Source organism: Zalophus californianus, chromosome 2 (genome assembly GCF_009762305.2).
Source record: "Zalophus californianus isolate mZalCal1 chromosome 2, mZalCal1.pri.v2, whole genome shotgun sequence".
Taxonomy (NCBI): Eukaryota; Metazoa; Chordata; class Mammalia; order Carnivora; family Otariidae; genus Zalophus; species Zalophus californianus.
The window spans coordinates 153,900,466-153,928,370 of record NC_045596.1 but is presented as its reverse complement, the minus strand read 5'-3'; the positions used below and the strand labels follow the sequence as shown (position 1 = coordinate 153,928,370).

At 47.4% G+C, this 27,905-nt stretch overlaps 1 protein-coding gene across 1 annotated transcript; it reads right to left on the bottom strand.

Annotated features, from left to right (window-relative positions):
* Nucleotides 1-367: 367 nt before the first annotated feature.
* Nucleotides 368-27,905, bottom strand: TRIM35 (tripartite motif containing 35). Its single transcript, XM_027599355.2, has 6 exons — nt 26,952-27,905; nt 14,155-14,250; nt 12,346-12,576; nt 9,378-9,400; nt 8,457-8,575; nt 368-7,120 (listed from the first exon to the last, which is right to left on the bottom strand). Exons 1-6 carry the CDS (start codon nt 27,384-27,386, stop codon nt 6,543-6,545), a joined length of 1,482 nt encoding a protein of 493 aa, XP_027455156.1. The 5' UTR covers nt 27,387-27,905; the 3' UTR covers nt 368-6,542.

Below are 27,905 nucleotides of genomic sequence, written 5' to 3'. Positions count from 1 at the left end.
TTCCCTAGCAAAACGAACCCACCCAAGTGACACCCATGAACAAGGACAAAGAGCGCCCAGAGTCGGGAAGCTCCCCTCTGCCCTGGGGGCATCGGGCTTTAACGATCCGATCGCTGATCCCTGAAACCATCTTGCCCAGTCCTCCAGCCGCGGGAGGAAGGAAAGGGCGGCACGGGCCAGTGTGAGAAGCTGCATTTTCGGAGCACCTGAAGGCAGATGCTACACTCCCCACCACGATCGGTAGGTCATCTTGTGCCCGATCCAAACAGCTCTGCCGCCACGAAGACCACACTCACCGTGGATGTGAGGCGGTTACCTCGACATCGTCTTTAATCGCGCACATACAAGCAACACGAGCCATCTCTGGAACGGGACAATAGTTTTATTGTGCGTGACTGATTACTGTTTGTAGCAGTAATTTTTCAAGACCTGCCCCCCTCTGTAATAACCTTGGTTACACTGCAAACATTATGACTCTAGTCCTTTTTCCAGACTCAAAACGTAGGCAGAGCTCCTGGTGTCACACCCGGGTCCTTAAATACTTCACCTGCAGCAGCAGTTTCTACCACGTGCAGGACACTAGGCTTCAGCTAGTGACACAGATCGTGCATCACAGGACGTTAGAATCGGAAAAGGCCTTGAAACAATTATGCAAGTGACCCAGTTTCCCTTTTTACAGAAGACAAGTTGAACGGTTTTCTCTTAAGTCTCACAGTTATTTCGTAACAGAACCAGGTGAAAACAACAGTAAACTCTCAACCTCGGAGTACATGCCAGACCTATCCTAAGCGTTTTACACATTTGCTTCTGTAGTCCCATAACCACCTTATGAGGTGGCTTATTATTTCCATTTGTCTTAAGGTATCTTTTTTTTACAAAGATGTTTTTAAGCGATTGCTACACCCAATGTGGGGCTCAAACTCACAACCTCGGGATCAAGAGTCACCCGCTCTACCGACTGAGCTCATCTGACGCCCTTGAGGTATTTTATATCCATTTTTCACATGATGACGCTAAGGCACTGAGAAGTCAAGTAACTGTCCCAAGGTCACACAGTGGATGGTAAGACTTTGAACCAGGTTGTCCAATCCCACATCCCAACCTGGTAACCACTAGGCTATTTAGGTCCCTAGAGACCTTTCTGAGGATTGAAATTTTAAAAACCGGTGTTGAGGTCTCAGGTTTATCTTCTAATGTCAGGAGCAACTAAATTCCAGTGTTCCCTGTTTTAAAACCTAGCGTGAAATATTTATTTTATTTAGTTTTTTAAGGATTTTATTTCTTTGACAGAGAGATAGCAAGAGAGGGAATACAAGCAGGGGGAATGGGAGAGGGAGAAGCAGGCTTCCCGCTGAGCAGGGAGCCCGATGCAGGGCTCAATCCCAGGACCCTGGGACTATGACCTGAGCTGAAGGCAGACGCTTAACGACTGAGCCACCCAGGCGCCCCTAGCGTGAAATATTTAAACACAAGGGAAAAGCTAAATCCACCAGTTAGGCTGAAAACATGAAAACATCCATGGCATTATCTCCCCCTTGACGACAGGAAAATAACAACATCCTTTATTTGGGGTATTCTCCTCTTGGTTGGGTTGCTTAGGGATACCGATCTGGAGTATACGCTCCTAAGTGACATTGTATTGGGAGAACCAGAATATACTCATGAACAGAATATGTGCTATGCATTAAATATCTCTGGAAGGATTTTTCTTTTAATGGTAATATGGATTGTCCACAGGAGGGGAGCTGAGTATGTGGGCAGAAGCGGGAGACTGTTCTATGTACCTTTGAAATTTACAGCCATGTAAATGGATTATCTACTCAAACAATACACACAAATTATAGACAAGATCCTGCCGGTCTTTTTGTGTGTGTTGCATGTCTGTATGTATAACTCTGAACCCTATTTTTCTCGGTCACTATGATATAACCATTTTCCCACGGTGCTGAAATTTTTCATAAGCCTATATCCTGTATGTATATAGATCCTTGTTAAAAAATCTCATGAAATTTGAGCACTCCCAAGATCGAGAACTTGTATTTCTCAATTTCCTTTGGGATTTATTAATGTGCATCATTATGTCAACATTCAGAATCTCCCATTTCCTGAAAGACTGGCCAACATTTATTAGGGCTGTCCTATGTTTAGGATATATCGCATTTGTACCAAAAAAAAAAAAAACAAAAAAAACCTCATTTGATCTCCACGACAGTCTGAGGTAGGTAACCTAATCCTCTAATCCTCATTTTAGATGAGAGCGCCGTGGTTCAAAAGGTTCCGATAGCTGAGAAATCATTTGGTGGGTACCTGTATCCAGGAGCCTAGATTTCAGGTACCAGGCTTTCTCCTTACCAAAGATGTGGAGCTTTCAGGGACAGCTTCCCTGAACTCCAGTGTCTAAATACAATAATCCTGGTTACGCCAACATGTGGTGGCAGCCAGGGAAGCCCTGGGCAGACCTTGGAAGGTAGCACCGAGCCCAGGACAACCGAAGGCAAATGAAGGAGGGCAACAGGCCCTGCGGCCCGAGGAAACAACAGGAAGCACTCCCAGAGGCGTACAAGTCCGCAGGGGCTCGGGAAGGTTGGGAGTCTGCGGGGAGAAGGTAGGCAGAGGGGGCGGGAGCTGCTGCAGAGGGCTCTCAGGCATCACTCTGGGGAGCTAGGAGAAGCCCAGGATGGCACATGTGCTGAGGACCCTGGCACGGCCACTCCACAAACCACGGGGGTCATGAGAGACTTGCACTATTTGATCAACACACAGATGATGAAACTGTATTGAGGGAAATGTCATCCTCCACTAGCATAAGGAAGCAACGAAGGAGAGGGCCCAGGTGACTAAAAATAACATTGTGACCTAAAAATAACTGGTGGTCGACATGACAGGAACAGGAAGCCAGGGAGATCAATGAGGGTATCTTAGGTTATCTCCTTTGGTGTTGGCAAGCATGCTTCCAGCGGCTGCCATCCCCAAGTGCTCGCTGTGCAACAGCACGCGCAGGCGTGCTCTATCAGACCTTTATGAGGTGGGCATGATCCCCATTTTTACAGATGAGGACAAGAGCTCAGGAAAGTAAAGAGTGTGCCCGGGAAGATAGAGCATGTATGTGGTGGGGCCAGTGTAACCAGAATTGGCAGTATAACAGATGCCAGGACAATCCAATTAAAATGGCCAGCTGAAAAACCAACCAACTAACCAACCAACCAACCAACCAACCAACCAACCAACCAACCAACCAACCAACCCAGCCAGCTGTGTGAAGCCAGGCAGGGGGCTGAAGATGTCACGAGAAGCCTGGGCTGATGGAAGTTGCATGTGTGTGGTGGCGCGGGGGAGGGGGGGGAACGGGAGGGGGGGGTCAGGAACTCCAGGTAACAGAAGCGGAGCTGGGTAATGAACTCCAAATTGCACCCTGGAGAAACATACTGGGGCAGGTAGGAGCGGGGTCACCTGGGTGAGGTGAGACTGATGCTTCTGGCATCAACACATGGGATGAACTGAAGGTAGGAGGAGCCAGAGAAGGGGAGGCTGCCCAGTGGACTGCAGCCTTCAGCCTGAATGTAGTACTGAGGAGGAAACTAACATGGGGATGAGCAAGAGTAGAAGGCAAGGGTGGGAGAGGGTTCAAAAGAAGAAGAAACCTGTGCACTAGGGCTCTCTGTCGACAAGTGACCTGCCCCATGCCTGTGCCAAAATCCAAAAATTGGGGTACCTGGGCTTAAGGGCAGTGTTGAAAGGGAGATTTCTAGGATGTACAAGTAATGAGGAAAAGTAAGACTGGACATCATCAAAGTTAAAAGCTTCTGTGTTTCAAAGGGCATCAGCAAGAAAGTGAAGACAACCCACAGAAAGGGAGAAAAAATTTGTAGATCATGTATCTGATAAGGGACCTGTATTCCGAATGTATAAAGAACTCTTATAATTCAATGATACAAAGACAAGTAACCCAGTCAAAAATAGGCAAAGGATCTAAAGACAGTTCTCCTAGGAAAATACAAAAATGGCGAACAAGCACATGAAAAGATGCTCAGTATCATCAGTCATCAGGGAAATGTAAATCAAAACCAAAATGAGGTATCACTTCACCCCCAATAGGATGGCTAAGTTAAAAGACAGACAATAACAAGTGTTGACAAGGATACGGACCGACAGAACCCCTGTGCGCCTCTGAGGATTATACAAAATGGCACAGCTCCATTGAAAAATAGCCTAGCAGTTCCTCAAAAGGTTAAAGAGAGTTCACGCATGCACCACCAAACCCACTCCTAGGTAGACAGATAACCCAAGAGCATGGAAAACATACGTCCACACAAAACATATGTCCACACATTATTTGTAAAGGCCAAAAATGGAAACAATGTAAATGTTCACTAGCTGAAGAATGGCATATTACCTGATCATAAAAGGGAATAAGGTCACATACATGCTACAACATGGATGAACTTTTGCTCACAAGAACACCAAAAGGAAAATGTCAAAAGAAAAAGTGGGTTTTAGCTCAAATATCATTTTTATTTAAAAAAAAAAAAAAAAGAGGTCCAGGCTATCCAAATTATCCTATTCAAAAACCCCTTTCCAATATCTAAGTTGGAAATAACAAACATTTTTAAAAGTTTACTATAACTAACAAAATAATTCCAGGTCAAGATTATCCTAGAGATTCTATTCGATGGGCTAGATTAATACTTTAGAGAATGCACACTGGTCTCAGATGTGTTGGCCGCCAAAGTGCCTTGAGCTCCCTGAGCCTGACTGCCTTCAGATGGGACGTGCACATGCCAGTCTGCCAACCTTCCAACCTGGTCCCCTTCACCCAGTAGCATCTCCTACCGCATCCTTCCCTGTGCCCCCCACCAATTGTACATATCACGTTTATAACCACTTCATGGTTTTGAATCGTCCTTTCCATTTAAATGTCCTTTTCTGTTTACCGGGGGCACGGGCAGGAGAAAGAATCTGAGTTCTCGGTTGGGAACATGCTCCTGATGAGACCACCACCACCCCTACAGGCCAGTATTTCCTTTCACCGTGCTGTTTCCTGGGACAGGAGAGCTGACAATTAAAAACACTCTTTAGGCAGGTGCGAGGAAGAAAAGGTGGAGGTACAGGTCCGTAGGCACGGCAGGGCAGAGGCAGACAAAATCAGGATGAAAACACAGGGAGCAAGAGAGCGAGAAGGAGCAGGCTGAGGCCAGCAAAGGCCAAGCGAGGTAGCTCCCGCCCTTCTCCCTCCAGGACCCCCGCACCCTGACCGCATCCTCCCTTCCTACCTCCTCACTGAAAAGGACCCCTCTTTCCTTCCTTCCTCATGACTTTGTAAGAATGAATCAGAACTGTTTCCTTCACAGTAACCACACGACATAATTTTCCACTCCTCCTACCTCATTTACAGATGAGGGAATTGAGGCCCACAGCAGGCACGGGTCTAAACTGTGGTTTTTAAAATCGTGTTTGCCACAGTCCAAAGAGTGTAAATAGATAAATCAGAGCTGACCTGACGAGCAGGCTTGCCTCTGCCCTGGGGGGACGAGAGGGGGTTCTGTGGGGCAGTTTTAAACTACTGGTATAAAGGGACAAACGTGGGCCTGGGTCCTGCCCCAAAGCCATAGCAGCGGCACTGTATGAATTACATTTTCTTATTTTCTGTATTCTTGATACTCTGACCACGGGGGGGGGGGGGGGGGGGGGGGGGGGGGCCCTCCTCCCAGGGCTAGCCAATTCCCAGAGAAAGCAATCAACTCCCCTGGGTGCACGCCTTTCATATGCAAACCAACCAATCCAGAGCTATTGGACTAAACTCTCAACCACTTCCTTTACCTCTCACAGGGCTCTAACATGCTGGGCCACTGTTTCCCTCCTGATCATCGGCCGCCCCCTCCCCGCCCCCCCCCCCCCCCCCCCCCCCCCCCCCCCCCCCCCCCCCCCCCCCCCCCGGCCTTGGTCATCCCCGACAACTGGGGGCAGCCCCTCTGCCCCAGAGTCCACCAAAATTATTCCAACCAGCAGATCCCAAACCCATATACCCAGACAGAGCCACCAAGCCTGTTCTGTCACTAAAACCACAACAAAGTCTCCTGCCTGGTGCTTCCTCAACTCCCTCTGCTTCCTAAGGGGCCTGGTGCTTCCCTGGTGGCTCCCCCAGCCCACGTGGTGGCGCCCTCCTCTTGGGAACTGTAAATAACCAACTCTTTCCCATTGCAGCCTCACCATACCCAGATAAGAAAACCCACATACTAAAACGGGCCCACTCCTCTAGAAGCAAACGTCATCCCCTGACATCCTGGAATTCGGAGTTAGAAAACTCACATCCAGGGGCCAGGACTCGGGGGGTGAGGTGTCCCCTGGATGACTTCAGAAACGAAGGAGGTGGCGTGGGGCCTGGAGCCACAGGAAGAGGGCAGGACTGGTCAGCAGGCAGACCCTGGCAAGGAGGCGGACGGCTCAGAGGTACTGAGGTGAGCACGGCTTGGAGAAGAGGGACACAAAGGAAGCAGGACCATGACCCAAGTCCCAGGCGGCGCAGGGCAGGCTCCGGGCTGGCCTTAGCCATCCAGCTCCTCCTTGACAGTGATGCGCAGGGGGCAGATGCGCAAAGGCTCGGGGGGCCCATCCCCCCGCGCACCCCCCAAGTAGAAGTAGGGCCGCACCTCCCCGAAGTGGGCGTGGAAGGTGTAGAGGTGGCAGTGGCTCTCAGCGTCGTAGAAGGACAGCTCGCCTTCCTCACACTCCAGCTCCACGCGCAGGCGGCGAGGGATAGCCGGGACCAGAGGTGACGTGGCCGGGTCTGAGGTCACGCAGTGGTCCCCGTCCACCCCCTGCGTGCGGCACACGTACCAGAAGCCAGAGCGGGTGTCATGGTAGCAGCTGTGCGAGTGGCCCTCGGCGCCGGCGTCCTGGCGCAGCCGCACCACACCCACCCGCCAGCTCGGCAGCCCCCCCAGGTCCACCTCCCAGGTGTGGGAGCCCTGAGAGAAGACGCGGGAGCCCAGCAGGCAGGGCGCCGAGGAGAAGCGCTCCGGGTTCTCCACCTGCACTCGGTAGCCGTGGTTGGTGACGCTGGTGAGGTCATCGGACACAGAGAGCCAGCCGGCCGCGGTGTTGGGATCAAAGCTGAAGGGCACTGAGAGCAGAGGCGGGAGGTGGGGGGAAATCAGCAAACCTCATGTGCCACCCTTCTGCCATGCCAGTGGTGCCTGCCATCCCCCCAAAGCGACCCACTGCGTCCCACCTGGCCGCAGCGCCCGGAGGGAGCCGTCGGGGCCCGAGGGGCCATGCTACAGGTTGAATCGTGCCCCACCAAAAAGGATGCTCAAGTCCTAACTGTCAGTGCCTTGGAAGGCACGCTTATTTGGGAACGGGGTCACGGCAGACGTGATTAAGATGATATCAGACAGGAGTTGAGTGGGACCTTAACCCAATATGATTGTTGTCCTTAGCAAACAAAGGAGAAGAGACACAGACACACATGAGGGGAGAAGGCCAGGTGGCGACAGGGGCCGAGATCACAGGGCTACAGCCGGCAGCCAAAGACAGCCGGGAAACGCCAGAAGCCAGCAAGTGGCAAAGAAGGCTCTCCCTATAGGATTCAGAGGGAGCATGGCCCTGCTGACACCTTCATTTTGGACGTCTAGCCTCTGGGACCGTGAGCAAGTAAATCGGTCATTTGAAGGCATCCAATGTGCAGTCCTTTGTTACGGCAGCCACAGGAAACCAATAGAAGCAGGGACCCTGGATGCTCACACAACTCCCATATGATGGAGAGAAACATGTAACATTCCTCTGGGTCACTGACAGCTCTCTCTATAAAATCATGATGTCACTGTCAGCTTGGGTTGTACACAAAAATACCACAGACTGAGTGGCTTAAACAACAGAACCGTCTTTCTCATAGTTTTGGAGACCAAAGTCTGAGACTGGAGCACAGCGTGGTTGCGTTTTGGTGACACCCTCTTCCTTGCTCACAGATGGCCACCTTCTTGCTGTGTCCTCACAGGGGGGGAGAGAGGGACAGGAAGCCAGCTCTCTGGTGCCTCTCCTTATCAAGGCACTAATCCCATCATGGGGCTCCATACTCATGACCTCATGTAACCCAATCACCTCCCAAAGGCCCCACCTCCAAATGCCATCACATCGGAGGTTAGGGCTTCAACATATAATATAAGGGGACACAAACACTCAGTCCTTTCATCACCTATACAATACCGTTCTGAAAAGAGAGGGCAGCCGGTTCCTCTTTCTGCAGAGGTGGCCGAGGGTCAGGACCCAAAGAGGAAGGGGTTCTGCCAGGAGAGCTTTGAGCGGTGGGGCAGTGGGTGGAGAGGGCACCAAGGACCTGTCTGAAAGGGGCTGGAGAAGGCCCTACAGGGTGGGAAGCTGAAAGAAATGAGTCTGGCTGGTTCTCCGCCTCACATGAAGCGCCTCCCCTGCCTGTAACCCCTGGCCGCGCCCCCACACACCAGATTCAACAGATGTGACCATCTTCCGCCAGACGTGGTACTGCAGGGAGTCCAGATATTTGCAGATGTCGATGAGCATGCCGGGCTGGACCGGTTCTGGCTCCATGGTGCAGAAGAGGCTGGAAAAAGAGAATTGGGCCGGGTAGGCAGGGCAAGAGCCAGGCATCCTGGGCCTAACTGGGTCAGCGGGAAACAGGCAACAGGACTCACTCCTGGCCACCCTACCCAAGACAAAGCTGGGATGGGCTCTGATGGGACAGGAGCCAATAGCCACCTAGGCTGCTCACAGCTCCTCAGGATTCAGTATGCAGGGTCAACCTTCCCCAGCTGGGAAAAATATAAACAGGAGGTTCTCAGACATAGGTCCCATCCTTGTGGGCAGAAGTCATACGTATATATCTGCTCATGGGATGTCTGAGGCAGAAGGGACTTTAAGGGTCCTCTAGTCCCAATGTCTGAAGTTATCAGTTTGCTTGAACACCTCCAGTGACAGGAAACTCACTACTTCCCTAAGCATTCTCTTCCATCTTTGTGCAGCTTGGACTGGAATATATAGTTCATCACTGTGAACCCAAAAGCCATCAACACAAACCAGCCTCTCTCAGAGAGGGAGGCTAACCAAGAGACAAGCCTAAATGTTGGGAGGACCCGCTGGGAAATCAAGCCGTGTGCAGGATGACGCATTCTCTCCCCGCACAGTGGATGGTCATTTTCCACACTCAGGAAAACAACACCTCACCACTGCCAATTGAAGTGGGATGACTTGAAAGAGGGCTCTCTCCACCTGGCCAGTCCCCACCACTACCTCTGGGTTCCACCCAGCTGGCTTCATTACCTGCCTGGTCCTGGAGCCACTGCAGTGGGCACCCCCTGTATTTCTGCCTGCTTTTCCCCTCCCCTCCACCAGCCTTGACAACTTACCGGCGTTTTCGGCTTTTGTGTTTCTAAAAGAGAAAAAAAAAAAAAAAAACAGAGACATAAACACAGGGAAGAAAAAAAACCGTTAAGTTTCTGACCTCAAAAGGAGTCCTACATCCTATGTTCATGGATCAGAGGACTTAATAATTGTTAAGATGGCAATACTCCCCAAACAGATCTACAGATTCAATAAAATTCCCATCAAAAATTCCAGCTGGCTTCTTTGCAGACACTGACAAGCTGATCCTAAAATCCACATGGAAATTCAAGGGACCCAGAATAGCCAAAACAATCTTGGACAAGAACAAAGTTGGTGGCTCACATTTCCCAATGGCAAAGAGTATTAAAGCAACAGTGGTCAAGACGGTGTGGCACTAACATAAGGACAGACATAGCTCAGTGGGCACTGCAAGTCAAGAAGTAAAGCCTCCTATTTGCTGTCACTCGGTTTTCCACAGGGTGCCAAGGCCATTCGATGGAGAAGGAGTGTCCCCGGTGCTGAGACAACTGGGCATCCACATGCAAAAGAATGAACCTGGATTCTCACCTTGCACCATATACAAAAATTTTAAAAATTAACTCAAAGCCTTAAATGTGGAGCTAAGCCTATAAAACTCGTGACCTCGTGACCTTGATTAGGCTATGGTTTCTTAGATATGACACTAAAAGCACAAACAGGAAATAAAACACAGATAAACTAGAATCCATCACAGTGAAAAGCTTCTGTACTTCAAATGAAGTTACCCAAAAAGCGAACAAATAACCCACAGAATGGGAGAAACTATTTATAAATCACATACCTGATAAAGGTCTAGTATGTAGAATATATAAAAACCCTTATTATTCAACAAGAAAAAGACAAGCAACCCAATTTAAAAAATGGACACAGGGCTGGAACACACAGTTCCCTGAAGATATACAGATGGCCAACAAGTCCCTGAAAAGATGCTCAACAGCATTAGGTGAAGAAATGCAAATTAAAACCACAATGAGATACCATTTCACAGCCCTGCAATGTCCATTAAAAAAAAAAAGGAAAGTAAAAAGGCCCGTGTTGGCAAGGATGTGGAGAAATTAGTCCTCATACACTGCTCATGGGAATATAAACTCTGCGCAGTCGCTTGGAAAACAGTGCAGCAGTTCCTCAGTTAAACTTACTAATTACCATATGATTCAGTAAATCTCCTTAGACACATACTTAAGAGAAAGGAAAAAGTACGTCTACACAAAAACTTGCACATGAATGTTTATAGCGGTGTGATTCATAACAGCTCAGAAATGGAAACAACCGAAACGCCCATCAATTGATGAATGGATACATAAAATGTAGTATATCCCTACAATGGAATATTATTCAGCCATGTCCTGATACATGCTGCGACAGGATATAGTTTCAAAACATGCTGAGTGAAAGGAGCCAGTCACAAAAGGCTGCATCTGATAGGATTCCATTTATGGAAATCATTTATGGAAGTGTCCAGACAAGGCAAATCCTTAGAGGCAGAAAGGAGATTAGCGTTTGCTGAGGGCTGATGGTGGGGGTGGGGAGGGGGAGCAGAGGAGGGCGACAGCTAAAGGGTATGTTTCTGGAGACAAAACGTGCTACAGTTGATTGTGGTGATGGCTGCAGAATTCTGTGAATAGAGTAAAAACCACTGGCTTGTACGTTTTAAATAAATGAATTATGCAGTATATGAATTACATCTCAATAAAGCTATTATATATATATAAAAAAAGTCACAAAAGCATCCCTGAAAGCACAATGGGTCCTGGCCACTCCCAATTTCCTGAATAGAAACAGCAAGGATTCCAGCTTTTAGAACCCACCAAATGATTTTATCATCAGGGGCATTTTGGAGACAGGAGATACCAGGGTTCAAAGCTTTGTGTGAGGCAGAAAACCCACAAGAGTCCCTAGCCAGGATGTGACACCTGGCCTGAATGGAGGATCTACCTGTCCCTTCTCAATCCACTCTACAAAGCCTCCCCTGTCCAGAGAGTTCGGCTGTTCTCTAAGTAGAGAAGATAGCTCGCTATCCTGACTGATTTCCAAACTAGCTTTCCAGTTACAGACACGTCTCCCTAAGAATCATGGGGCAGGGCGGAGAAGTCTAAGGGGGGGATGAGAAACATAAAAAGAAATAAAGAAAATGAACAAAACATATATTTTTAAAAGAGAGAACAGAGTCATCCTTTTAAGAAAGCAATAGAGAACACCAAAACATATTTAAATTTAAAAATTAAAATAATTATATAATTTTAGAATATTCCATTGTGTCTTCTTTGTAAAATCCTACAAACCCTGTCTAACTACGGAAAAAACATCAGGCTAACCCAGAATGGGATGACACTCTGCAGGCTATCTGGCACTCCTCGGGTCATGAAAAACAAAAAGAATAAGACAGTCACAGAGCAGCAGAGACTGGGGCACAGGACAATTAAATGCGAAGTAGGTCCCCGGACTGGATCCTGGAGCAGGAGGATATTAATGCAAAAAATGGTGGACTCCAAATAAGTCTGGAGTTTAGTTAATTACAATGCACCAAGGTCAGGTTTCTACGGACAAATGCGCCACGAGGTGATATAAAGTGTTAACAATGGGAGGACCTCAGAGGAGGGGTCTACGGGGCACCCAACACTACCTTTGCAACTTTTCTACCTTGTTCAAAAGGTATTCTGCTGTATTAAGGAGTAGAAAGAGAAGAAACGAAAAGAGAGAGAGCAAGAGTACAAGAGACGCAGGGAGAGAGACAAGGAAAGGAGAGAGGCAGAGAGAAGTGAGAAAGCCCTCAGGAACCCTACTCTGCTGAAAATCCCCTTGGCTTCCTGACAAGCAGGGGACCTCCTCCGGGGGCTCCTCCGGGGGCTCCTCCGGCCCAGCACCCCCACCCAGCACCTGCCAGTCTCTTGCTCCCCACTGGCTCCCAGACACCCGCTCCCTGTCCCTGAAGCCAGACGGCGAGCCCCTCACCATGAGAAAAGAAACATCATCCTCCTTCATCTCCACCTGTAGCCGCTCAATCTCATGGGCCAGGGCTTCGGTGTCTTCCGCCAGCCGCTTCATCTTCTCCTCCACCAGACGCTGCTTCTGCCTCGCCTCCTCGGCCATGGTGTCCAGGATGGCTTGCTCCTCCACTCGCAGGAACTCGCGAAGTTTGTCGAACTCCTGCCGGATTCGCCCTTCCAGCCAGGCAGCCTCCACCTACAGCACAGAGCAGAATGGGGCCACGGGGCTCAGGCCCAGAGGGAACTTCTCAGGCATCACCTGGCCTCGGGACTCTCAGGTTTCTAGCAAAGGAGCTCGAAATTTCAACAGAAACCGTGGGTGGAACCCCAACAGGTAAAATACAGATGCAGGTTTATTAGCACAAATTTGTAAGTTTAAAGTCACACAGCATGAGGCTGTCTTGATAAAGTAAGAAAATCAAATCAAATCTGCTTATCAATGAAACCTGTCATCTGTATCTTCCTCAACACACAATATTCTGTATCTTGGTTGGGTATACCATAGCAAGGGAAATCCTAAATGACAGAAATGAACTATTGCAAATAACGACTTTTAAAAATTATCTGCCTTCCCATCTTAGGACTTCAAGTCTCTCTGATCCAGAGGCTTACAAAAGAGGAGTAGAAAGCACTTATTTTAAAGCTGAATCATTCACAATATGCGTACCCCTAATCATAACTACAAAAAACTTTTAAAAAGTTAGAACAGGGGCACCTGGGTGGCTCAGTCAGTTAAGCACGTGCCTTCGGCTCAGGTCAGGATCCCAGGGTCCTGGGATCGAGTGCCACATCGGGCTTCTTGCTCAGCGGGGAGCCTGCTTCTCCCTCTCCTTCTCCCCACTCATGCTTTCTCACTCATTCTCTGATTCTCTCTCTCTCAAATAAATTTTTAACATTAAAAAAAAAAGTTAAAACAAAACCATAAATGCACTCAAAGAAAAAGCAGAGAAATAGTTCTCATCTTGGAATGAGAAAGACTTTTTGTAATAAAAAGTGAGGGTAATGAAGCCACTCGACAGTTTTAGGCAAAGGAGTGATGCAGTCCAGGTATTTTTCGAAAAGATCAGTCCACTCTGTGGAGATGAATTGCAGAACAAGAGTGGAAGCTGGGGGGCACCTGGGTGGCTCAGTCAGTTAAGCATCTGCCTTCAGCTCAGGTCATGATCCCTGCATGGCAGCTCCCTGCAGAGCAGGGAGCCTGCTTCTCCCTCTGCCTCTCTCTCTCATGAATCAATAAATAAAATCTTAAAAAAAAAAAAAAGAGTGGAAGCTTGGGGCCCAAGTAGGAGACCAGGTGAGAAACAATGGAGACAGGGCCAAGATGGTGGGTGGTGGGGGAAACAGAGCGTCAGGTGGACAAGATGTATTTTCCATTAGAGAGGCCAGGACTGCTGGTGGAGTGGACCCGAGGAGGAAAAGGGAAAAGAGGAATAACTAAAGAGCCCCAGGTCATCAGTGGCTTGAGCAGCTGGGTAGATGGTTAAGTGCAGCACGTGTTCAAGCTAGTCTGAAACCACAGTGCAGATGGCACAGGTAACTTTTCACGCCCCTCCCACAGCTGCTGGCATGGCCACGCCCAGCTATTTAGAGAGACCACAGCAGTGTCGCCACAACCAGCAACCTGGGACGTGACTATGCTGGACCCTCAGGGTTAAGGAAAGCTGATTCTGGGTCAACACCCACAGTCAGGGCGGGCCCACCCTCGCCTCTCCCCCCGCCAATTCCCCCACTGACCCAGGTATCCCTAATCTCCCCACCCAGCCGGAGCACTCACCTGATTGTGCTTGGCAATGGCCTCGTAGGATCGCCTCATGGCCCAGAAGGCCTTGGCTTTCTCCCGCAGCGCGTGCTCCATGTTCCTGCACTTGGCCTGCCATGAGGAACGAGGAGGAGGAACATTAGGGCTGGAGGCCAGGCAGGGGCAAGACATACTCTATTCACAACTGGAGTCCCACTTGGGGGCGGGGGGGAGGGGCTCAGCTCAGCCACATTTACTCAACCCATCTGTCCACACGCTGCACGGCACAGCCCTGACCTTGAATCTAGGTTTTAGCATAAAACTCTCTCAGACACCTTCTAGCCGGCCCCTTTGTTTTATACCTGGTACAGATGGGGAGACAGAGCCGAGGAGTAAATGACCCGTTCCCTCTCAAGCTGGTCACAGTCCAGCAGAGAAGGGCACCCCACTCAGGCCTACAGCTGGTCCAGGCTGTCCATGAACCCCTGAGCTGTTGCCACTCTATAGACAATGTGCTCACAGGCTCTCTTGAGGACGTTCTAAACTGGACTGGCCTGCAGTCAGTAATGAAAAGGTCTGATTACAGGTGATCCAGTTAATCCTATAGGGCCTTATCTAAACTACATGTCTCCCCACATCCCCACCTTATTGCAGTATTCCAATAGTGCATGGGCCATGCAAAATACTTTAATCACTACTTCAATCAAATACTTTCTGTTTAGTAGTCTTGTTTTTTTAAACTTAACCATTATTAACTCTGATCTCCTTGGACTCCTTGAAGAACCATTACCAGTTTGAGGTTGGATTCCTACCTTTTGTATTCAAGGACTATCCATTTCTCTCCATTTTTATCCTTTTCTCTCCTCATTCTGAGAAAGCATACCAAGTTTTTCTTTGGAAAAATAGTAACAATTCTAGTGGCATTAATTATAAATGACTAGCATTTATTGAGCATTTACTATTTGCCAGGGAATGTGTTCATTACTTTACAAATTATGTCACTTAGGTGATGAGGTAAGTTAATAGGATTAGACTCATTTTATAAATTAAAAAAGAAAAAAAGCCAAAAGCACACAAAAGGGAAGTGACTCGCCCAAGAGCACACAGCTAGTGTGTGGCAGCACAAGGATGTGAACCTAGACAGTGGAGGTAGGCAGCCTCTAAGATGGCCGCCCCTGGTGATCCCTCCCTCCTGTGAGATAGGAAAGTCTACTGCTCTAAGATTCCAAGTTTGGGGCTGATTTGTTATGCAGCAATACATAATACAGATCTGTCCTCAAAAGCCTCATCCCCACCTGGACCTGATTCAGATGATGAGATTCAGAAGCGGATGCTGTAATGGGATAAGACATTTGGGGATCTTGGGAGGGGGTGAGTGTATTCTGCATGCTAGGGGGACAGGAACCATTGGGGAACAGAGGGCAGACTGAAGGAGGGGGCCTCTAAAATGGCCCCAGTGGTCCCCACCTCTGGGGACTCATGCCCTGGTAGAATCTGCTCCCCATGGGCTGGACCTGATGACTTGCTTCTAACCAGCAGAATGTGGCCAAAGCAAAGGGATATCGCCTCTGAGATGAGGTGACTAAAAGCCTGTGCACATCCTTTCTCGCCGTCCATTGTTTGCTCAGCTGGATGGAAGCCACCTGCCACGTTGTGATGCAGCCTATGGAGTGGCCCACGGAGCTAGGAAGTAAAGATGGCCTCCAACCGGCAGCCCATGAGGACTGTAATCCCACCAGGGGCCACACAAGTGAGGGAGCTCGAATGGCAACCTTGGCCTACTTGAACTTTCAGATGAGACCACAGCATGGGGAGAGATCTGAAGCAGACATACCCAGCTAAGTCATGCCCAGATTCCTGACCCACAGAAACCACGAAGTAATAGATACTGCTTGTTTTAAACCAGTTTTTGGAGGTAATTTGTTATGCAGCAATAACTAGGCTGTCTGTCCTGCCCCACAGCCCATTCTTTTAACAGCTGTACTCCAGAAAATGATTTCATTTTCTGCAGGTTTCTTCTTTTCTATTCATTTTGGCCACTTTTATGATCTTCTTGAGAATAGGTAACAGATCTTTTTGTTTTCTGTAGTATAACATCTCTAAGATGCCTCCTCAATAGCAAAATCAAATCAGTATGAATATCCCACAAGGCCAGTGAAATACCATCCTAATGTTCTGTGGCAGAAGATGTTTTGTTACAAAGTCATATAATAAAGTTCAAAACAATTCTGTGATAAGCGTGGATGACAGGAGTGAAGCAACTGCCCACACATGTTACCCAGGGGTGTGCGGGCCCCACAACAACGCAGCCCAGCCCTCTGCCTTCAAACTTGACAGCTACGGAGTTACAGGCGGATGAGGATGGGAGGGGGGGGATAGTCCCTGTCCTTTCCCAAACTCTTGAAGCACTTGGAAGAGTTCTGGTGTCATTCAGCAAAGACCAATCCCGAAATGACCCTTCTCTGAGGTGTGAGTTGATGAGATCCACTAATGATTCTATTAGTAACAAGCAGTTACTACGGCACATGCGCTATGGCATCATGCACTAAATTAAGCACCTAACAGAGATCATGCTACTTAATTCTTACATTCTTGTGAGGCAGGCACTACACTCCTCTTACACAGAGGAGAAAATAAGGCCCAGAGGAGCTGAGCAACTTGCCAAAATTATAGTTAGACTTTAGCAGAGCCAGGATTTGTATCCAACAATAAAGGCCATGTTCTTAGCCACGCTACACACCCTATCTCATTCAGAAAACGAGTACTGTTTGTCTGCCTGCCATTTATGTTTCTGAAAGTGTCATCTTATTCCTAAACTTGTTGTCAGCTTTCTTTAGTTCTAGAGTAAGTTTATAAGTCTGTCAATACTTTGCCCAATTCCTTCAATAACCTAGCATGTTAATGAATTTCCTCCCATAAATGTCAAACTAAACAACACATTTTAAAAACTAATGGCTATTCCCAAACTGGAAAACCAACCAAATGTCCATCGAGAAATGGCTAAATTATGGTATATTCATATAATGGAAAACTACTTAGCAATACAAAAGGAACTACTGACACACAGTACATGGGCAAGTTTGTGTATATACGTGTGTGTGTGTGTGTATATGAATTTATAAAAGTTTATATATATAAATATATATACACACATATTTGTATATGTGTTTTCATATTTATATATGTATATATGCATACACATAAAATTTACATGGATGTAATATACATATATAAATAAGTACATATATAAATTTTGCCACAAAGAAGCCAGATACAAAAGAGCATATATGGTATCATTCCATTTACGTGAAGCTCAAGAACCGGCAGCACTAATAAGGTGACAGAAATCAGAAGGTGGCTGCCTCCTGGTGGACTGGCTGGGAAGAAGGGAGCTCTCCAAGATGACAGAAATGTTCTATTAGTTCCTTTGATGAGGCAAGTATACGGTGTGTGTAACACTCAGAACTCTTCAGACTCAACAGTTAAGATCTATGCATCTTATTGTATATAAATTATACCTCAAAATTTTTAAAGCCTATAAAATGAAAACTTTAGAAGTGTTGGCCTTTTCTTGTCACTTACCAAGAGCGTTCCTTCCTCAATGAAATCCCTTCAATTTCTCTCAAGTTTAATGAGTTGTTTTTTACCTTTCAATCTCTTATTGTTGGCAATTAATTTGCTTTGGCATAAGACATAAATGTGCCTTAAGTAGTTATAAATGGAACACCTCTTACTCACACCCAGGATGTGCCCCCTTTTCAATCTTATCCCCTTCTTCCTATCGGAGGAAACAAAGATCCTAATTTGTACAGCATTTCCCTGCTTTTCTTCATAGTTCTATCACCTATATACGCATCCCTAATCTAAATAATATACTTTAGTTTTGCCTGCTTTTGAACTTTATATTAATGGAGCCATTCTGTACACATTTTGTGTCTTGTTTCCTTTACCCTGACATTAAGGTTTGTAGGATTCAAACACATTATTGTATGTTAAGTTTATCATTCATTGTTGCATTGTATTCCCCTGTATGAACACACCACAATCATTTACCCATTCTGGTGTTCATGGACAGTTGGCTCATTTACAATCTTCAAGTAATACAAATAGCATGAACCTTCTTATATACATCTCCTGGCGCACATGGACACTTGTCTCTGTGCAAAATATCCCTGGAGGCAGAAATAGGCCACAAATAAGTGAATCTTCAACTTTAGTAGATCATGTCAAGCTGTTTTCCAAAGCAGGTGTACCAGTTTATACCACACAAGTGATGTTAATGAAAAATGTTTCTTAACCATTTGGATCTTTTATCTTTAAATACCTGTTCAAACCTTTTGACCATTTTTCAATGGAGTTGCCTGCCACTTTTCTACTGGTTTGTAGGAATTTATTATAGATGTGCAATATATGTCTTTTCATGGGGTAGATGCGTAATAAGTATGTTCTATTATATATAGTATATGTAATAGAATAGAATATATAATATTCTATTATATATTTCTTAATTTCAATATGGTCAAATTTATCAGTCTTTCCTTTAGAATTAGGGCTCCTTGGTTTTGTTTTAAAAATACCTCCTCCCTTCCCAAACTGCTAAAATAAAAAACCCTCCATATCTTGGGGTCACAAAGATAATCTATATTTTGTTCTCAGCTTTACGGCTTTCCTTCATTTAGGTCCAATGTGGATAACCTGGAGTTTATCCTGTGAATGGTGTGACCCGGGAACTCGCTGCCTCAGAACCATTATTTAAGAGTACTAGCATTCCCCACTGATGTACAGGCCACCTCTACCACACATCAAACACAGATGTTTCCAGTTCTCTAGTCTGTTCCCCTGGCCCACCTGTCTGTCTTCTGCCAACATTACACAGCCTTAATTTTGAAAGCTGTAAAATATCAAGAGCTAAATGTCTCCTAAGATTGTTTGGCAATCTTTGGCTCTCTGAGTTTTCTTTTTTTCAGGATTTTATTTATTTATTAGAGAGAGAGAGAGAGCGCACGTGCGCACAAGCAGGGGAAGGGGCAGGCAGAGAGAGAAGCAGGCTCCCCACTGAGCAGGGAGCCTGATGCGGGACTCATCCCATCTAACTGAGCCACCCAGGAGCCCGGCTCTGAGTTTTCATACAAATATTGGAATCAGCTTGCCAAATTCCACAAAATATCATGTTGGAATTTTGATTAGCATAGTACTGACTGTACAGATCAGTTTACTGACATCTTTAAATAATGAGTCTTCTAATCTATGAACATGGTATATTTTGCCACTTAGTCTTTGATGTCTCTCAGTGAAATTATGTATTTTTCCCTGCCAGATTTCTGCAGTTGCATTTATTGTTAGATACCTAATTTTTATACTATTTTAAATGTTTTTTTATATTTGCTGATACACAGAGATACGATTGATTTTAATGTTGATTTTGCAACCAGTATTCTTCTAAACTAATTTATATTCATAATTTATCTGTAGCATCTTTTTATTTTCTCTGCAACAGAAATTTCTATGCAGATATATGCAATCGTATTATCTGCACATCATGCCAGTGTAGTTTCCCTCTTTCCTAATCTTATACCTTTTACTTACGATTCCTGATTTACTTTATCAGCTAGGATCTCCAGCACAAAACTGAATACAACTGGTCATAATGTGCATTCCTTTTTCTTGATCCCAATGAGAAAATTTTCAATATTTCACCATTAAATATGGTATCCACTCTAAGTTTTTCAGTAGATAATCCTTACTCAGATTAATGAAGTTCCTTCCCTTCCTGGTTTGCTAATTTTTTAAATCACGAAAGTATACTGAACTTCAACAAATTGATTTTTCTCATCTATTGTCATAATCCTATTTAAGTGGCACAGAACTGGGTTATTTTCTTAGCTATCTGACAATTGTCATTTAACTGGAATATTTAACGTAATTACCTGATGCATTTGCATTTAAACCTACCACCTTGTTCTGTGTTATTTGTCCCACTTGTTCAGTGTTTCCTTCTCTTCCCCTTTTCTGGGATTTACGATGCATGTTTTATTCCACTTTTTCCCTTTCCACGTATTTAGTGGTGAATCTAGGAAATACCGCACGTGAAAAGTATGTGAATCTCAACAATATACTTTTCATGTTTGCTTTAGATATTCTGATCTTAACACTAAACATACTTGTATCATGGACAGACCATTCAGGGACTGCATGTAGCCCAAAGAGCACGCTGAATGAGCAGAAGCTGCAGGTTGACTAGAGGGGGCTTTGCCATGAAGCCCGGTCAGGACGAATACAGGTCATCACAGCCCTGGATGGAGCTAAATGGCCCATGACAGGTGTGGAGCATCTCCCAGACCCCAAGCCCAAAACAGCAAATGAGCTCTGATTTTAGTTTCAAATTACGACACTCAGGATTACTTATTTATAAACATGAAACACAGGAAGTTTTTATTTACACTAAAGAATTTAGAATGTGATTATACAGTCTACATCGTTTATTTAAAAATTACAATTTGAGGGACGCCTGGGTGGCTCAGTCGTTAAGCGTCTGCCTTCAGCTCAGGTCCTGGTTCTATGATCCTGGGCTTGAGCCCCGCATCGGGCTCCCTGCTTGGAGGGTAGTCTGCTTCTCCCTCTCCCACTCCCCCTGCTTGTGTTCCCTCTCTCACTGTGTCTCTCTCTGTCAAATAAATAAAATCTTTAAAAATAAATAAATAAATAAATAAATAAAATAAAAATTACAATTTGATCCCTTAAGCAACAAGTTTCAAGAGTATATTTAATACTCTAAGGATTTCACAAAATGGTTTTGCCCCAAACATCCATTAACAGAGGTGCTATGTGGTATAACAAAATGGGAAGGGCACAGGTAAGAGAAAGAATAAATATTATTTCCCAAGATTGTCAAGCATCCCTCAGGTACCTATCAAAGGCTAGAATCATGTCTGTAGCCAGGGCTGTCCAGTCCAAGCCAGGTTTTCTGTCTTCCAAGGCCCTGTGTACACTGTTGCTTCTGACTAATTCCTGTCTGCACCCCCCAACTATCTCAACGTACCCTTGAAGACTCAGCTCAGGCTCCCTTCACTTCCTCCAGAGAGCCATTCTGATCTCCCCAGTAGAGTTCAGGTACATCCTGTGGGCTCTCATAGCTCCCAGATACACCTCTATCGTCCCACTTACTACCCTGGATAATCAATCGCTTCACTCTCCTGGAACGGCTGCAGGCTCCAAGAAAGGGCACGTCTTCTGGCCCAGCACAATGGTGCTCAATAAACCTCCGCAGAAGGAAAGGAAAGGACGCTTGCCCTGCAAGGGGAGAAAGTGTCCTATCCATGCATATCCCCAGGGCTCAGCACAAAGTGGATGCTCAACTACCTACCTGCCCAGTCAAGGAGTCCATCGAACACCTATGTTCTTTCCACTACACCACACTGCCTCCTGGATTGAAAGTCGAGAGACCTGATTTTTACCCTTGTCTTTGTCACTAACCACCGGTGAGAACTTTGGCAAAAGCTCACTCTCTCACTGGCAGTCAGGCTCCACACCTTAAAAATGAAGGCATGAAAGCTTCTGCAGACTCTCAAACTTCACTGTAAAAATTAAGACTGCAGTTGTCTGTCCATGCTTACCTAGCCCATCACCAGGGTTTCTAGGCATTTGCCTGTACTCGTTTTTTCCCATCTAATTCAAACATTTGTTTTCAGGCAGACTGACACAGCAGCGAAGAGCTCTGGCACCTGGCCCCCAAGTTCAAATCCCTGCTCCTCTGTTTTGTAGCAGATGATTCTGAGCTAATTCCTTCTCTTCTCTGCACCAGTTTCCTCATGAGGGCAAGAGGGATGAGACTGCCTAGCTCGCAGGATTGCTAAGAGGTTCCCACTAGCCAATCTATGTAAGGTGCTTCCAAGAGCACACCAGGCCTGTGTTGGCTCTCACTACTATTAGGTGCCACTTAGTGGTGGGTAATTTAACTGTCCTACTGGCCATTCTCCAGGTTTCTTAAAAGGATAGCATAAATGCATCCAAGACAACTTCATCTCATCCATTATCCCTTTCTTATCCAACCACAACCCAGTCTCCCATTCTTCCTTTCCCCGTGGTGTTTCAGTCCTCCTCATGAAGCAGGTGTCCACCACAGTGCCTAGTGTGGGGGTCCGGTAACTCAGGAGCCTCAGTAAGCAGTGCTCAGTAAGCCCCCACCCCTGGGCACATGCCTTACCAAGCAGGCAGTAAAATGTCCATTTAACTTGGACCTGGTAGTACCTGGTCCATAAGGGGGGATCCAACTGGGAATGCATAGTTAGGAAAAGGGGGGAAAGGGGAGACTTAAGGAAAACATGGAACATTCCTAGGTAAGATTTGGCCAGACTGATTCTAAGAACCCCAGAAGGGGAATGGATTGGGGCTGGTGCAGGAGGAGGCTGGAGGGCAGAGAATGACTCTCATGTGAGTCCCAAGGGATGGGTAAGAAAGGGGTCTGGACAAGGCAGTTCGAGGCCTGGGACTTGGCAGGAGTTCGGGCAGGCTTGCCCTGATGAGGCAAGGCAGAGCAAACGCCAGACGGGGAGTCGGGAAATCTGAGTTCTAATCCTAGACGTACCCTTGCCATTCCCTGCCAATGCCAGGAGCTGCTGCATTCCTCCAAGTTTCTGTTTTCTCCCCAGTAAAATAGAACCATCTCCTCACAGTACCCCATGGCTCTGGGCCTGTGTTTGGGGACCTGCAAGTTTTCTACAAGAGTTTTCAATTAGTGTTTTCATTCAATAACCTAAAAAAACAAACAAACAAACCTAAGGTAAACCTTTTCCAAGTTGCCTTATAAACAGTGTGGACACACGCTTTCAGTTCCTACAACTTCAGTACCAGCATTTGTATTTGTTAACAACTACTTTGACACCAAACTATACTACTTTCATTGTCTTGGCCTAATAACGATAGAACGGAAGTACACTTAATTTGTGAAGGAGTGAAGAATGTGCTAGATCTAAATGAAGGCCAATTGTATCCCAGGAAAAGTTTCGGATCTGCAAAGAGGAAAATTTAGACTGGCAAATCAAGGAACCACATAGAAGAAGGTAAAGGAGTATCCCAAGCATTGTCAGACAAGCCTCACAGCCGCCCAGAGCAGTGCTTTCGTTTCAGCCAAATAAAGCCTGGTGATGAATATTTCAACTAGAATTGAACTGATTTTCTTTTGTGCTTAACCTGTAAACTGTTGTTGTTTTACTGCCTATATGTGCAATAAGCAAGAGGAATTTACGCTAGCTTAGCGTTTGTATGTACGGAATATATTTTAAGTCACAGTGCTGGAACAGCTTTTCCTTTAAGAAGAATGGGTGCGTTGTTCAAGTTTGAGAAACAAGTGCTAGAGGCTATACCTTCAAGCTCCAACATGCACTTCAGCACTCTGGTCTCAACCCTTACGGCATGTCTGGATAGCTCAGCAGTTCTTTCCCTTCTTGCCCCACTGTCCTTAGGACAAAATCTCAGATCTCTAACATGCCCTGGATGCCCCTTGGGATCTGTTCCAGACGCCTGCCTTCCTTGTCCAGATGTCCCTGGATTCCTGCTTCCCTGCCCTCTGTCTGCCCCACCACTGCTGCTTGCTGCCCCTCACTTAGCGAACTCCTTCTAGGCCTTCAGGTCTCTGTGAAATCACTCCCACCGGACAAGAGCAGGCTCCTTGTTACAGCCATCTGTCACTTCCTATACTGTCCCTCACAGGAATGTCAGTCGATTATTATTAAATTTTGCCTATCTGGCTCCAAGAAGCCAAGGGGTCAGGACTCCTCTGTCCTCTACTGAACATACTGTGCCTAGCACATAGTAGGGACCCACACGGTAGGAGAGTGGGCCTCATCCAATACACTCAAACCTCTTAAATACCCACACATAACCCGCTGTCCTCACAACTCCCAGGACAGAGGGCCAGCAGGAAAGTATTACCTGGGGACCAAAGAAGTTTCTCTCAAAGTCCATGACCAGAGTAAGGGCCCAACAAGGTTCCAGGTGAACTCTATATAGGACCTGCTCTGTGACTTTGGACAAGTTACTTAACCTGAGACCCAGTGTCGCTGTCTGTAAAATGGGGAGAATAGTACCTACCTGTGGCAAGCTGAATAAAGATGTCCATATCTTAGAACTTAGAAGCTGTGAATGTATTATTTATATGACAAAGAGGACTTTATAGATGTGATTAAATTATGGGTTTTAAGATGGATGATTATCCTGGCTTGTCTCGATGCGCTCAATGTAATCAAAGGGTCCTTATAAGAAAGAGGAAGTTAGTAGAGTCAGAGAAGGCAATGTGATAACAGAAGCAGAAGTTGGAATGATGTGCTTTAAAGACGGAGGAAGGGGCCTCCAAAAGCTGGACAAGGCAAGGAAATAAATTCTCTCCTAGTCTCCAAAAGGCACGTCGCCCTGCCAACACTTTTATTTTAGGACTTCTGACCTCCAGAACTGTGAGAAAATAATGTGTGCTGTGTTAAATTGCCATGTTTGTGGCAATTTATTACAACAGCGATAGGAAATTAATACACAACCTCACAGGGGTTTTGTGAGGATTAAATTTATTGACGTGTAAACACGCCAAGATCCCCTGGCACACAGCAAGTGCTCCAAAAGCGTTGGCTGGTATGATTTACTCTTTTTGTCGAATTCCTCACATGGTTGCCAAAGTGATCTTTCTAAGCACTCATCTCACCACAAAGTCCCTATTTAAAAGCTTTCAGAGCTCCCCACGGCACACGACAGCTGCCCCTTCAGCCCCTTCTCACCTCTCCGGCCCTCCCACACTGCTCCGCGCCCAGTCAGCCAGCACGACAACTTGTCTATTTACTGTCTGACTTCCCTTGCTACGCTGTGAGCGCCACAGGGTGAGGGCTCTGTCTTACCTTTGCGGCCTCAGCGCCCCTCACGGGTTCCAGAACAGAACACAACACAACACAAGTCCTTGATACACAGCTGTCTAACACGCTGAATGAGTTCCATCCTGCGTCAGGCTGAGCACACTTGGCTTGCATTCTCCTCAGATCTTTCCGGACTAGACTCCCTACCTCCACATTGCCCTGGGTGCTTATCAATCTGACTGCATCATCCCTCTGTGTAAAACCCTCCTACTGCTCCCTACCATCTTTAAGATAAAGGCCAAGCCTCAAGCCTCATGGCTTCTTCTGCATTCCCAACCTTATTTTAACTCTTCTGAAAGTCTCTTAGTGCCTAGAAAGTCAGGCCTCCCAGCTTCTGGACCCTTATGTATGCTGCTGCCTCTGGCCGAAATACCCTCCCTCGCTCTCTTCACCTGGCTGACACCTCCTCATCCCTCGGGTCTCTGCTTGAAGCTCCTGGAAGGTATGAATTGCTGTTTATCTCATGCCTTGCAGTCCCCCTGGGACCGAGCAGTACAAGGCATCTGCTGAAGGAACAGGAAGTTGTCACTAGACCCTATGTGCTTCCTGGCACTTGACTCACTAATCTTGAATCCTGGATTAACCCGGACCTAGGGGTTCTGCCTTAGTGCTCCTGGCCTTGACTCCTGCCCATCTTCCTGATCTGTACCTGTGACAGCCCCATGGTGATGAGTCATGACCTGATCCATGGTGCCCCCCCCTACCTCGACCCCAGTCCCCAGAATGCACTTACTTTAGCTGTCCCACATCAGGACCTGGCACTTCTGCCAGTGGGAATGGGGAAAAGCATTGTTGTGGACCACTGTTAAACAAATAAGGCAACAGGAGTTATAGGGTTATCCCCTTGGTAAGCTACTGCAGTATTCAAACATGCATACTGAAGACATTCCCCTTCACCTGAACTCTGTCTAAATGTGTATAAAATTCTAACCAACTTTCAGTATTTCTTAAGAAAGGTCTTAAGACAAACAAAACAAAAACAGTGTCTGGAGACCAGGCATTAGGGGTTCTCACAGTGCCTCCTTTTCAATACACTCAGCTTCCTACCAGTGGGTCTGACCCATGTGTTAGTAGGTGAGGAAATAAATTAGTGTTTCACACCCTCTGCAAATTTTAAATAAAACCATAAATAAAAAAAAAAATAACAGAAAATGCCAGAGTACAACAGACATTTTCACAGAACTTTTGTTTCAAGTGATACAATACATAAGGGTGTTCCGGATCACAACGGAAAAAATAGGGACTAAGGTCAAAACATGAGCTTACTACGGGCTAAGGTCAAAAATTCTGAGAACTCCTAAGTTGGCTAATCCTTATTTTCTGATCACTTTTCCTTCTTATACCAAAGTATTCTCCGTGTATTTTCCATTCACTTTATTTACAGCCACAGGAACTCTAGGCATTGGGGTGCTGAGATCCAGAATAAACCAGCCAGCCAATGCCAAAAGCCTCTCCACTCCTACCCAACACACAGGGCCAGCTCGGGGAAATATGTGACCCCTTTTGGGAGACTTTAAGGCCAGGTCTTGGACTCCCACACCCAAACTTGAGTGTGCCAAGCTCCAAGATTCTTGGGCGTTACCCACACCTGTCCTTCTCAACCGGGCCCGTGCCACACCCTGCTGGCAAAGAGGGTGCCCTGGCCTCAGCCCTTCAGAAGTGGGTGGGGCCGTCTTGGGAGCATCGTGTAACCTCAGTTCCCACACTTCTGTTTACAATCCCTCTTCACCCATCCCAGGCCCCCTGGGCCGACCCCTCTGTAGGTTAGCCGAGTCAGGGCGCTGGGGGTCCTGGCCGCAGGACCAGGCGGGGGCCTGGCCACACAGCTCTGGCAGGCTGCAGTGGCGGGAGCCGCGAGGGGCCAGGGGTGCTGAGTTACAGTCCGGACCCGGCCGCCACGTGCGCGCTCAGCCACCTCCCGCACGCTGCCGCTCTTACCCGAAAGTCGTGGGCAGTGTCTTTCACTGGCTGCACGCGGTGCCCCTGGTGCCGGGGATCGGCCTGGCACGAGCAGCACAGCAGCTCCTTATCGTCGAGGCAGAAGAGGCTGAACTGGCCGCGGTGCGGGCGGCAGAGGCGCGGGGAGCGGTGGCCCGCCCAGCGCGCGCCCTCGGCTTCCTCACGCAGCAGCTTCTCTACCAGGTTGTTGAGGGTGTGGTTGGTGCGCAGGTCTGCGAGGGCCGCGCGGTCCTTGCACACTGGGCAGGTGGGCGCCACCTGCACCTCCCAGCAGCGGGTCACGCACCCGCGGCAGAAGTTGTGGCCGCAGCGCAGAGTCACGGCGTCGCGGAAGGGGTCGTAGCAGACGGCACAGAGCAGCTCCTCCTTGAAGGAGCGGGAAGGCCCGGGGGACGCGGCGGGACCCAGCTCCATCGCCCCGGCCGCCGGATCCCAAACCTGCAACTTTCGCTCCCGCCCCTCCCACCCGCCTGGAGGCTCCGGGACCCCGCGGTGAGCGGCGCCCGGCCCCTTCCGTTCGGGAGCGCTGAGCGACAGCAGCGCCGCCCAATCGCGAGGGGCGCGCTCTGGCGGCTCCGCCCCAGTTCCGATTGGCGCAGGAAACCCCGGAAGAGCGGGGAGGACCCTGCCCTCTGCGGTCCCCGCCGGTCCTCACTGGTCCTCGCCGGTCCTCTGCGGTCTGGTCCGGTTTAGGGAGAAGGAAATTCCCCAGTTGTGCTGGTGGGCTTCCGTGTCACGGGAAACCTATTTCCGATTTGAAATGCGAAAGGAAGTTCAGGAGCCTCTTGCTCAGCCACTCCCTGGAAATTTCTGGTCCGTGAGGCTGGAAAAGAGCGAGCGCTCCACTTCCTGGTTCCGAAGTAGGGGCAAAGATCTGCCCCCCCACCCTTGCTTTCGTTGTTCACTTAGTTTGGCCAGTCTTAATCCTGTGCC

Bases quoted from the DNA above. Each gene is read 5' to 3' on its own strand.
- TRIM35 (XM_027599355.2), bottom strand. From the start codon at position 27,386: ATGGAGCTGGGTCCCGCCGCGTCCCCCGGGCCTTCCCGCTCCTTCAAG. The intron at 12,577-14,154 runs GTGAGTGCTCCG...TCTGTGCTGTAG, and splicing joins CCATTGCCAAGCACAATCAG to GTGGAGGCTGCCTGGCTGGA. The intron at 9,401-12,345 runs GTGAGGGGCTCG...TTTCTCTTTTAG, and splicing joins ATGATGTTTCTTTTCTCATG to AAACACAAAAGCCGAAAACG.